At 56.0% G+C, this 12,349-nt stretch overlaps 1 protein-coding gene across 5 annotated transcripts in view; it reads left to right on the top strand.

Annotated features, from left to right (window-relative positions):
* IL21R (interleukin 21 receptor) overlaps positions 1-10,399 on the top strand; it is a 53,515-nt gene extending 43,116 nt beyond the window's left edge. For 4 of the 5 annotated variants that reach the window (XM_024744204.1, XM_024744203.1, XM_024744202.1 and 1 more), the window contains exons 4-9: positions 1,993-2,192; positions 4,538-4,683; positions 5,325-5,502; positions 5,964-6,060; positions 7,055-7,139; positions 8,925-9,680. In XM_024744204.1, the coding sequence (XP_024599972.1) occupies positions 1,993-2,192; positions 4,538-4,683; positions 5,325-5,502; positions 5,964-6,060; positions 7,055-7,139; positions 8,925-9,680 (1,462 nt within the window). Of the gene's footprint in view, positions 1-1,992; positions 2,193-4,537; positions 4,684-5,324; positions 5,503-5,963; positions 6,061-7,054; positions 7,140-8,924 lie in introns of all 5 variants that reach the window. The other variant, XM_024744199.1, reaches the window with a different exon arrangement.
* Positions 10,400-12,349: the final 1,950 nt, after the last annotated feature.

Below are 12,349 nucleotides of genomic sequence, written 5' to 3'. Positions count from 1 at the left end.
AAAAAAAAAAAAAAAAAAGACCATCATGATGGGTGTAGGGACCGCTGCGTGGGGTTTTGGTGTGGGGAAGAGAGCTTGGGATCAACTCGAATACAACAAGGAAAATTAGGAATTTATAGCTAAGGAGCAGGTCAATGGATGGAAAAATACTAAGAGGAAACATCCGGGGTAAGGGGGGTTCCAGCTAATGGAGGATTCTTGCTAATGGCAGCCCAGGGTGAGCCTGCATCACCTGGGGTGGTGGAGGATGAGGAATTCGATCAGATATCAAGGATGGAAGACTCTGGCTAAAATGACTTAGCAGGGTTCTTGCTAAAATTAGGCAATGCAGAGACGAGCTTGGGAGTCCCAGAGTCAGGGCCTAGTTGAGGAAAGAGTTCTGAGGAGCCTCAATTGAGCCTGGTCAAGGAGAGTCTTTGTCAATGTGCTGATCAGGATAAAGAACAGCTGGCTTTCATTCTGTCATCACCAATTCATTGGCTCATTCACTTACTCCTTCAGAACATATTTATTAAGCTCTTGCCAGACACTTGCAGGCACTGGGGGCCCAGTAAAGCCTAAGACAGACAAGGTCCCAGCTGGTCCCGGAGCTGACTTACTGCAGGTGGGGAGTGGCTGGGGAGACAGACAAGAAAAACGTAAACAACCAACAGGATGCTTTCTGAGAATAATGAGTGCTTTAAAGTCCAGGAACCTTGACCCTGGGGTAGAAAGCAAGTGACATGGGGAGAAGGTCTGCTTTAGCCAGGATGGTCGGGGCAGGCCTTTCTGGGTGAGAAGGAGGCAGCCAGTGAGCTGGGGAAAGGGCAGTCCAGGCAGAGGGCACTGCAAGTGCAAAGGTCCTGAGGTAGGGAGAGACTAATGAGTCTGAGGAATAGCGAGGAGGTCGGTGGGGCCAGAGCAGAGTGAGCCAGTGTGAAAGAGAACAACAAGCAAAGGAGGTGAGAGGTAAGCAAGGTCCAGCTTATTTTTTCTCCCCCGCACCCCCCCCCCACCCCGGTATGCGGGCCTCTCACTGTTTTGGCCCCTCCCGTTGCGGAGCACAAGCTCCGGACGCGCAGGCTCAGCAGCCATGGCTCACGGGCCCAGCCGCTCCGCGGCATGTGGGATCTTCCCAGACCGGGGCACGAACCCGCGTCCCCTGCATCAGTAGGCGGACTCTCAACCACTGCGCCACCAGGGAAGCCCAGGGCCAGCTTTTATTGTGTGGGTGATGAGAAGCCACCCGAGGGTTTTAGGCATGGGGGTGACAGGCAGTTTTTAAAGATCCTCCTGGCTGCTGTGCAAGAGGTTTAGAGAGACTTTATTCAGCAGAAGTTTCTATTCCAGCAAATATTTAGCAAATAACTGAGTCCACACATCCATATTAGCCTTCAGGAGTGGTCATGTTCACAGCCTGAAGATGTAGGTAGGGAAATAAATATCTGGTGAACTCCTATACATACTTCAAAACCCACTGTTTCTGCCCACTGGCAGTTAAAAAGCCAGAGCATTTCCCCCCAACCTTATACCAATAGCCTCCCTGGTAGTTCACCCAAAGCAGGGGATGAAGTTCATTTGGCTCTTATCTTGGCCCTGAGCACAAGCACTTATTAGGTATTCAGCAGATGTTGGACAGAGGAGGTCAGGAAGGAGAACTGAAATGCTTAGCACCCTTTCTGTAGGACAGTGATACAGTTGATGGAACTGACAGGGACAGATTTAGGCTCAGTCCAGGCAAGAATGGCCCAAATTTCCAAAGTTAAAAGCTGCTGTCCTTAAATGAGGTAGTGAGTTCCCGGTCCCTTGGAGGCATACAAGCCGAGCCTGGACACCATCCATCAGGGCTACTTCAGGGGAGGAGTATCTTCCCGGGGAAAGGGGTAATTCGACCAGGTGACCCCCAGCACCACTTCAACTCCCTCCCAGCCCCAAGATTCTGGGTTGGGGTCCTGGCCCTGTGCCCTGAGCCCCGCTGGCTTCCAGCCATAACCGGCTGCTCTGTCCTTGAAGGCAAGACTCATATGGAGAACTGGAGGACGAGGTCACCTCCTGCAGCCTCTGCTGGTCCACCCACAATGCCACGCATGCAGAGTACACGTGCCACATGGATGTGCTCCAATACATGGCCGACGACGTTTTCAGTGTCAACATGACAGACCATTCGGGCAACCACTCCCAGGAGTGCGGCAGCTTTGTCCTGGCTAAAAGCAGTGAGTATCCCTTGGACCCCAGAGCTGAGGAGGACACATGGTCCCTGAGACGGCTCCCCTTCCCCCACCATCATAGCTGACCTGTCCTATGTCCTTACCTCCCCTTAGAGTTCTGCTCTGTAGATGCACCGATATTTACTAAGGTGTGATGGGTTGATAACTAGGTTTGAGCTTTAACCAAAGAGAGGCAGCAGTGGTATGAAAAGGAGCTATACTGGGACCCAGGATCTCGGCCTTCAGTTCTGGTTCAGCCGCTGCCTATCTGTGAACTTGGACCAGTTCCCTATTTGTAGAGTGACGGCCCTTTTAACCCTGACTCTTAGGGATTCTGTCTACATTATGAGGCAAGTGGGGACACTCAGTCCCAAGAGAAAAACTTCCCTGAGTTTTCTCCCACTCATTAGCTCCAGTGAGGCCTGGAATTTCCCTCCAGGCCGGGGGTGGGGTGGGGCGGCGGTGCTGGCTGGTGGAAGAAGTTGTCTCTGTGGGTCCAGACCCAGGGCAGGTCCAGGAGGCAGCTTTTAGTGTGTGTGTGTGTGTGTGTGTGTGTGTGTGTGTCCAAAGTGGGATTTCCACAGAGGGGGTGAGAAGCCCGTGCTCAGAGGCATGCAAATGCAGACTGCTAAGAGAGTCCTGCCCTCCTCGGGAAGACCCAGCCTCTGCGAGGAATCTCTGGGGGATTTTGGCCCTAGGTTCCCAGTGGTGGGGCACGGGGGTGAGAGGGTGTCTGTCACCTGGAGGGGGTCCGGGTTTGCACCACTTCGCTGAGTGGGTGTCACACCGCACAAGGTGTGAATGAAGATTCACACACACGCAGACACACCCAGAGTCTCTCACCCGCACACTCATAAATACACCCTTGGACAAATGCACGGGTGTCCCAGCAGCCCTGGGCCTAGCCAGCCTGGACACAGGCCCACGCTCTCTCACACACGCCCATATGCACACATATGCACACGCTCACTCAGCCATGCAGATCCAGGCGTGGGAGCAGGGGCGTCCCCTTGCCCCTCTGAGTGAGCTGGGCAGACAGCAAGCCTGCCCCTGCCCCTGCAGAGGAGAAGGAACTGCTCCACGGCCCCTCCATCTCACAGGGTGGCTCCAAGTCCCATTTCTCTCTGGCGCCCTCCCTCTCCCCCTCCCTGCCAGGGCCTGAAGCCAGGGGGCAGTATTCTACTCCCTTCCCCCTCCTGGGCTCTGGGCCCCCATCCTTGACCCCATCCCTGATCCCCAGCTCTGGTCCTCACCACCCAGCCCAGGACGTACAGGGAAGTGGAAAACCAGGTCTCCGTCGGCCTGGGGAAAATAGGAGAGGGCTTAGCAGTTATTCCAGTCCCCAAGGACCCATGGCTGAAATAGCAATGACAATAAAGCCCTCGCCGCAGCCTCCCATCGCAGGCCTTGGTGCTGAGTCGTCCGTAGCCTCAGAGTTCCTTTTTGGAATCCCTGGAAGGTTCATTTGTTGGTTTAACAAGTATCTCTTGAGGGCCTGCTGTGTGCCGGCTCTGTCCTAGGAGCTGCGGACACAGCACTGACCTGGAGAACAAAACCTCTGTCCCAAGGAGCTAAGATCCCCAAGACAGGGGCATATGGCAAGCCGGATCACAGAGCCCAGGAGGGCGTGGTGTTGTGGCCCAGATCTCTGCTCCCGCACTTTCCAGAAGATGTCTGGGAGATGACAACAGTCACATCGAATTCTCAGGGCCCCTGCGGGCGTCAAAATGCTCGCTGTAGAGCAGCCCGGCAGGCACTCAGAGGTGGTAACTTCCATCATTAGCATAATTGGTGCTAATTAATTAGCATGATGCTAATTACAGTCTTTTGACTTCTCAAGGAAGCTAGAGTTAAAAAGAAGGTGATGCGGGCTTCCCTGGTGGCGCAGTGGTTGAGAGTCCGCCTACCGATGCAGGGGACGCGGGTTCGTGCCTCGGTCCGGGAGGATCCCACATGCCGCGGAGCGGCTGGGCCCGTGAACCATGGCCGCTGAGGCTGAGCGTCCGGAGCCTGTGCTCCGCAACGGGAGAGGCCACAACAGGAAGAGGCCCGCGTAAAAAGAAAATGATGCCATCATTTAGAAAAGAAATGGAGAATGAGTGGGTGTCGTTGGTTTCCCCCTGCTCCCCGGCCACGCCAGTCTGCATTCTTGCCCCCCTGAGTCGTAGCACCCCCACTTTAGACTCATCTAAATCTCTCATTTCTCAGATGAGTAAACTAAGGCCCAGAGGCAGGGGATGCTTTACCCCAAGTCACTCAGGGTCATCAGTCTTGATCTCGTCAAGGAGAGCATGATTCTCAGCTGCTGCAAAACCTCGTCCCATTTTATCTTTCTGGCTTTTTCCTCTAAGTCAAGCCATCTCCCCCTTTCAATGTGACGGTGACCTTCTCCGGACATTATGACGTCTCCTGGAGCTCCGATTACAATTTCTTCGCGCTGAAGGGCAAACTTCAGTATGAGCTGCGGTACAGGAAGCTCGGAGACCCCTGGGCTCTGGTGAGACCCTCAGAGGATTGGGGCGGGGTGAAGGCTTCTAGAGGCATTCTTTGTTTAGAATGTTGGAGAGTTCCAGAATGGCCCACTATTTAGAACAGTCACAGCTGAAGTGTTCTAGAATTATCCATCCTTTAGAATGGTCCCAGTTTAAGATTTTCATAAATGCCATAGTTTAGACCATCCCCAGTGGAAGACTTCCAGAGGTACCCATTGCTAAGACGCCTGTAGTTAAAGACGCCCAGAAATGCCCACTGTTGAAAATAGCCACTGTTGAAGAATTACAGAAGCGTCCGAAGTCTGGAATGCTGCCAGCTAAACATGCCCAGGAATGGCCACTGCTGTTCCCGGGACATTCCCAGGCCCAGCAGGCAGGGTCCCCTGTGGGGCTGTGAGTGACTGAGCTGGGCTCAGAGAGAAAGCGACCAAAGCACTGTATCACAGGCAAGGCCAAGGCAGCGCCCGCGGCTCTGTGCTGCCCACACCGGAGTGGCCAGAGCTCAGACTGACTCTTGTGGAGGGGGTGGAGACTTGCCAGGAGAAACTCCACCCCTTTCCTGGGGGCTGGTAAAGGGTGGTTCTGCTGGAGGCGGGGGCTGGCCTGGGCGGTCCTAACCCAGCGCATCCTTTCCCTGGGTTGGCAGAGTCCAGGGAGAAAGCTGATCTCAGTGGATTCGAGAAGCGTCTCTCTCCTGCCCTTGGAGTTCCACAAAGGCTCAAGCTACCAGCTGCAGGTGCGGGCAGGGCCCCAGCCTGGCTCCTCCTTCCAGGGGACCTGGAGCGAGTGGAGTGACCCGGTCGTCTTCCACACCCAGCCAGAAGGTAAGATGTGAAGCAGGGATGGACGCCCACTCCTTGTACTAAATCTTGTCCTAGTGCAGCGGCCCTGAGCCCTGAGATTTTCAGCGCGGCTGGAAGGTACCCGCTCAGTCATGCACCCCTTGTAGCTGTTCCACAGCATTTCTGGGGCCCCTGCTTGCCAGGCCCTGCATTGGGTGCCAGGTGCTTCTCCTGGCGGGGCCTTTGATCCTCCTAATGTATCTGTGAAGTGGGAATTATTATCCCCATTTTGCAGATGAGAAAACTGAGTTTCAGAGAGATGAAATCGCTTGCCTAGGGTCGGGGTGGGAGCAGGAGTTGAAGCCAGGTCCATCCCACCGCGAGGCACCAGCAGCCCTCCCACCCACTTCCACTCCAGCCCAGACCCAGCGCCCTCCACACCCAGCCCAGGTGGCCTCTCGTAGAGGTTGGTCAAATTCACCCAGTGTTTTCTTCCTTCCCAGAGATAAAGGGAGACTTGTACCCTCAACTGCTTCTCATCTTGGTCATCGTATGCCTCATCCCTGTCATCTTAGGCCTGAAGATCCACCAGGCTTGGAGGTGAGGCCAGGGAACAGGGTGGCAGGTAGGAGCTCCGCCTGGGCCAGAACTGGAGGACACACCTGTCACCATGACAATAGTAATGACAGTGATGGTGATAATAAACTGGGCACTGTGTAGAGCACATGCTTAACCCTCACAGCAGCCATATGAGCTTGATACACGGCATTTACTCCCATTTGACAAATGGGGAAACTGAGGCATAGAGCTGTCTAGGAACTTGCCCAAAGTCACACAGCAGTGAAGTGGAGGAGAAGGAATTTCGACCTGTGCTCGTAACAGTGACCTCAGCTGTGATCTTGTCCAGTGAATTTTAAGCTTTTGAGTCCTGAGGGTCAGGAGGGGCCGCCAGGTGGGGGTTAAGGGCTGGTGGAATAACCCCCCTGACAGTCCTGCTTCAAAACCAGAGGCTTTGCTTTTATCTCTTTATGTATTGGGTTTCTGCTGAACGTGGCCATCGAGAGAAGGGCTGACGCTGATTAAAAATATTGATAAAACCTAAGCTCCCCTGGCCTTCGTGCATGCTACTGGCTGAGGCTGAGCCCTTGCTAAGTGGCAGACACTGGGCGGGGGCCCTGCATACCCTGTTCAAGGCAGAGAAGCCTGCGAATCACAGAGGGTGTTGCAGACCAGTCTCTGGGTGCTGGGGTGCCTGGTGCTGTGCCTACACTTCCTGACCCCTCCCTACAGCCCCATGGAATTGGCTGTTGGCTCATCCCTGGTGGTGGAGGAGGAAGTCAAGGCTCAGGGGCCAGCACTGGCTTAGCAGAGAATAGGCAGCCAAGCCCTTAAACTCGGAGCACCCTCAGGAGACTCGCTGCCCCATTTTACAGATGTGAAAACTGAGGCCTAGGGCAGTGGGGCGGAAGGGAGGGGCCTGGGTGTGTCTTGGAGGCTCTGAGCCTCCCGCAGGACACATTTGGGGAGCATCTGAGCGGGAGGCCCGGCTGCCCTCTGGGAGATGCGGGAGGCTCACCTCGTCTCTGCCCTCCAGGCTGTGGAAAAATGTGTGGGTGCAGGTGCCCAGCCCAGAGCCCTTCTTCCAGCCCCTGTACATGGGCCACAGTGGAGACTTCAAGGTGAGTGTCCCCAACACATGATGAGCCCCTGGGAGCCTCTCACACTCTGGGAGCTTGCTTCCACCCACACATCTAGACCACCAGCCCCACCCACCCTGTAGGCCCGGGGCACCCAGATCCCCGACCCGGGCTGGAACCAGGCTTCAGTCTCTGCACATGCAAAGTGCAGGAAATAATTCCAGTGGGGCAGAGTTGGCATAAGAATTAAACAAGATCCTGCAGCATTTCCCAGCCCAAGGAACCAAACTGGGAGAGAGGGTGAGCCAGGTGGTCCCTTGAGCCACGAAGTGGCCTCCTGGTCCTTTGGTAGAAGCCCTTGCTATGGAGGTGGGGAGGGAGCAGCTTCTGGGAAGGATATGGCCCTGCCTGCAAAATACACCAGCCCCATCTAGGCCCCAACCCCCGCTACCAGCGCCATCGCCCTTGGGTTCTCTGTGCCTATTTACCACCACCCACCCGGTGGCGGCAGTCACCGCAGAGAGGATGTGGTGACCCATCTGTTCCAGCAGAGTCTGGAAGTCAGGAAGTGCGATATGCCATCTGCCTGGCACTCACTGAGCGCTGTCTCACCTCCACCCTTTCATTCTCTTAGCAGCCCCTGCAAGTGGGGAGGGTGTGCTCCACCATCCCAGGGGAACCACGAGGAGACTGAGGCTCAGAGCCGGGCAGGGGAGGAGCCTAGGCTGCAGCCCACATTGGATAAACCCTTTCCTCTTTCCTCTGCACTTTCCCTGAAGCTCAAATATCACATCTATTTTGTGTTTGTTTTGCCAATACTCTTACAGCACTTGCTGTGCACCAGGCACTCTGCTAGGAGCGCCCCAGATGTTATTTAATTTATCATTTAATCCCCACAACCACCCTGTGGAGTGGGGACTATTAGCAGGCCCATTTTACAGATGCAGAAACTGAGGCACAGAGAGGGTAAGTAACTGGCTCAAGGCCACACAGCTGAGAAGTGACTTCAAATCAGTGGTAGTGGCCTCAGCAGGGTTCTGAGAGGAGTTTTCTGATGGAGTAGGCTCAAAACTGGGAGATTTTGGTTCTCAGGGATTTTCTCTGCCAACTGGATGGAGACCCTGTGTCATGAGTGGGACCCCTGGCAGGTGAGGGCAGGGGGATCCTTAAAGTTTAGGGACAGCTGCCTCAGTCCATTGTCACCCCACAGCCCTTATCTATTCTGAGTGGCTGGTCCTTGATTCACTCCATTCATTCATTTAGTTAATATACATTTATTGGGTGCCTACTGTGTGCCAGGCACTGTGTGAGCCTCTGGGGACACAGCCGTGACCAGAAGAACTGGGGCTTCTTCCCTGGTCATGTGTCCACTCTAGTGAGGACACAAACAGAAGAATGCGTGGTTTTGAGAAATCTCCCCGAGGACATAAAGCAGAAGGCTTGGTGAGGGCTCTGTCACTCAGCTCTCAGGGCCTCCCGCCCCTCGTCCCCACAGCTTGGGAGTCTTGGACCCGCACCCATACAGACCCCAGGCCACTGAGCAGCGGACTGTCTGCGCCTGCAGGCTGCTGAGGGCCGTAGCTCCCTGCTGCAGGCAGGGAGACTGAGGCCCAGGGAGGCCGGGACGGTGACAGGGACTGTTCCTGGATAGGGACACGGCACGGTGCTCAACTCTCCCCACCCCCATCTCTCTCTTTATCTTCTGGAGTCTTTGTCTCTTTCTCTCTTGCTGTCTGTCTTGTCTCTGTGTCTGTCTGTTGATATGCTCCCCCGCCACCCCTTGTCCCCCATCCCATCCATGGCTCTCCCTCCTCTTCTCTCTCTCAGAAATGGGTGGGCACCCCCTTCACTGCTTCCAGCCTGGAACTGAGATCCTGGAGTCCAGGGGTGCCCTTGTCCCTGGAGATGCACAGCCAGTGCCTACCGCAGACTGCAGCCAAGGGGCTGGTGCCCATAGAGCTGCCAGAGCCCCCAGACCTGGTGGAAGCCGACGGGGTGCTTGAGCCGGGCTCCTGGGGCCCAGCCCACTCCACTGCTGGCAGCTTGGACAGCTCAGCTCACAGCCAGGAGAGGGACCGGCCGTACGGCCTGGTATCCATCGACACGGTGACCGTGGTGGACGGAGAGGGGCTGTGCACCTGGCCTTGCACCTGCGGGGATGACGGCTACCCAGCCCTGAACCTGGACACCGGCCTGGAGCCTGGCCCGGGCACGGAGGACTCGCTTCCGGGCACGGGGGCCACAGTCCTATCCTGTGGCTGCGTCTCAGCCAGTGGCCCTGCCGGGCCGGGGGACCCCCTGGGCAGCCTCCTTGGCAGGATAAAGCTGCATGAGGAGGGTTGGGCCCCTGGGCCGCCCTGGGATGGCGGGTCGCCCCGAGGGGTGTCGGACAGCGAGGCAGGTTCACCCCCAGCTGGCCTGGACATGGACACGTTTGACAGCGGCTTTGTGGACTCTGACTGCGGCAGCCCCGTGGAGCATGATTTCAGTAGCCCCAGGGACGAAGGGCCCCCCAGGAGCTACCTCCGCCAGTGGGTGGTCATGGCCCCTCCACCTGCAGGGCCTGGGCCCCAGGCCAGCTAGTGAGGCTGACTGGCCGTCCAGAGCTGGCCATGCCACTGAGCCACGAGCCACGGACAGGGTCACCTGGGCTGAGGTGTGAAGAGGCCTGCAGCCCTTGGTCTCCCGGCTGGGACCCCTGAGCCTGGTGTTCACAGTGCGTGTCCGGGGCTCAGGTGCCCACTGGCGTGGCTGCGTGTGTGAGTAGCCTGCGTGCCTGTGGACACGGAGCTTGGCCGTGGTTCTGCCATATTCCCAAGGCCACTCGTGTGTCTGTGCCGACGTGAGCTTCCTGCGTGCGCGAATGTGAGTCGCACGTGTGTCTGTGGGCACGTGATGACAGCCTCCCTCCCTCCGAGGCACGTGGGTGACCCCCGGGTCATGTGCCGAGACCAGGGCACTGCCTGGGACAGGCACCAAGCCCAGCTCCCCAGGTCCTGCCTGCAGAGCCGCACAAAGTCTGGACTGTTCCTTATCGCCTTTCAGGGGGAGGGGAAGGGGACCAAGCGAGCCCACAGTGACCCTGGGGGTGGGAAGATTTTGGGGGGAGCCAGTGGACCTGGGTCTGAATCCTGACTCTGACACCTCCTGGCTGTGCCACCTTGGGTGAGTCACTTCCCCTCTCTGGGCTGGAGTTTCCTGTCTTAATAATGGGGGCGGCCTGACCTACCCTGGGGAGAAATTGGAGAGGTCGCCCATGTACAGTGTGCAGCCCAGACTCTCAATAAACGTCAGCTTCCTTCCTTCTGGACCAAGGCTTGTGCTGGAGGTGGGTGGGAGTGAGAAACCAGACACAGCCCAGGTACCTGCGGGCTGTCCCACCCTGCAGAGGGGCACTTGGGGGATTCCAGGTTTAAAATCAGCTTAGTTTCTTAGAATCAGCCCCTCACCAACCAAGATTTCTTTTTCTGCCTCCTGCTGCCCATTATGTTGTTCCCTTTATGCACCCCAGAAATATTTATTGAGCACATTTACTGAGTACATGCAGGTGCTGGGATACAACGAGAGGACGCTCCCCTTGGCACTCACACTGGGGAGGGCCGCAGGCCGGACTCGGCAGCAATGACACGGTGGTCCTGATCCCCTGGCATCTTCCTTGCTTATCCTGGGGGATTGGAGGAAGTCAAGTTCTTTTTGATGATTTGTCGGAGAAACTGCTGAAATGTGAATTTAAGATGCTAAGAAAATACTTCTTTGTGACGTTTTGAAGGCACCTTATTGAACGTCAGCTCTGGACAGGAGCTCGATATTGGTGCTGCATGTTGCGTACAACTCATACTTGAAAAAGGAAAAAAGAAAAAGAAAGAAAGAAAAGAGATCATTTTCCTCCTAAGGGTGCTCACCTTTAGAGGCTGCTTTTTCGAGGCCGTGAAGCAGGGTTAAAGTAGCAGAGTCTGATTCAACCGCGGGCTCTCAGAGCCCTGAGGGGAATCCCTACCCTGGCCTGGACCTGCCTGGCCTGTGGTCCTCCCCAAAGGCCAGGCTGCATGCAAGGTGATGCCTGAAGCCCTGACTTGTCTCTGCTTTTGGACGAGGGCTCAGCTGTCGACCCTGCTGATGGTTTCTCTGTGACTCTTCTGTAAAAGGGGATGTTGGAAGAAGTCACTGAGAGAACACAGGATTCTTTGGTTCTGAAAGTTCTAGAACATTGATGGTCTTAATAGTGGGACTGTTAACCTGGGATCAAGGCGTGAGGCTCGGATGGGAGCTCAAGTGTGAAACCACAGCTCCTGCAGGTGTGAGCAGCCCTCACCATCCCCCACCGTCACCCTGGAGACGCTTGGGTCAAGGTGTGCTGTGGTTTTCACACCCTCAAGGAGGCCACAGGTTCCAGGCACCCCGTGAGCCCCAGGCTCCCCGTGGAAGCAGCTCAGCTCTCTCTCCAGCACACACAGCTCTGGGCCAGGGAGTAGGGGGAGGGGACACCTGGGACACTGGCTGTTGCCAGGCCGGGGGTTGGGGGGATGGGGCTCTGGCCTGGGCCAGACGTGGCTCCTCACCAGCTCTGTCTTTGAAGGGGACCCAGCATATAAATGTGGGTGCAGAACGGAGACAGGAACTGGCCCACCTGGGAGGCCAGATTAGTAGGACGGGGTGGATGGACGATTTATGGACAAGTGAGTACATTGGTGGGTGGATGGATGGATAAAAGGATGGTAAAATGCTTGAAGGAAGAGCAGTTGGGTAGATGGATGGAGATAAACAGTTGCTAGAGACAAGGATGAAATATCAAACCTAAGCTCCATGAAGGCAACAACTTTGCCTCTTTTGTTCACCTCTTTCGTTTGCCCCCGTCAGGCACCTAGTGGGCCCTCAATAAAGCCTGATTTGCAGTGTTTGCTTATTTCCATGGTGTGAACACTTTTACCACAGTCAATTTCAAGCTACCAACTTGATGGCTTTAAACATGGGGTTGGAAGAGATGTTTACAATCAACTCTCCTAGCTGGTATGAGGCAGACCCGGCACACCACGGGTTGGAGCCCAGACAGGCAGCAGGAAGGCCCTGGGGGGCTTCAGGGAGGAGGTGGTGTTTGTTGGGCTTTGAAAAGTGAATAGGAGTTGTTAGGGGCACCAGCTACTCAGGCAGAGGGAAGAGCTTGAGCGAAGGCCTGGAGGTGTGACTGAGCCCTGAACACATGGGGGTGGGGAAGGCAGTTCCCTGTCACCCAGAGTCCAGGCCAGAATTGCTAA

Source organism: Neophocaena asiaeorientalis, unplaced genomic scaffold, assembly GCF_003031525.2.
Source record: "Neophocaena asiaeorientalis asiaeorientalis breed wild unplaced genomic scaffold, Neophocaena_asiaeorientalis_V1.1 scaffold91, whole genome shotgun sequence".
In the NCBI taxonomy this organism is placed as follows: Eukaryota; Metazoa; Chordata; class Mammalia; order Artiodactyla; family Phocoenidae; genus Neophocaena; species Neophocaena asiaeorientalis.
Note: the sequence above shows the minus strand (reverse complement) of the source record. Positions and strands in the feature narration are given on the sequence as shown.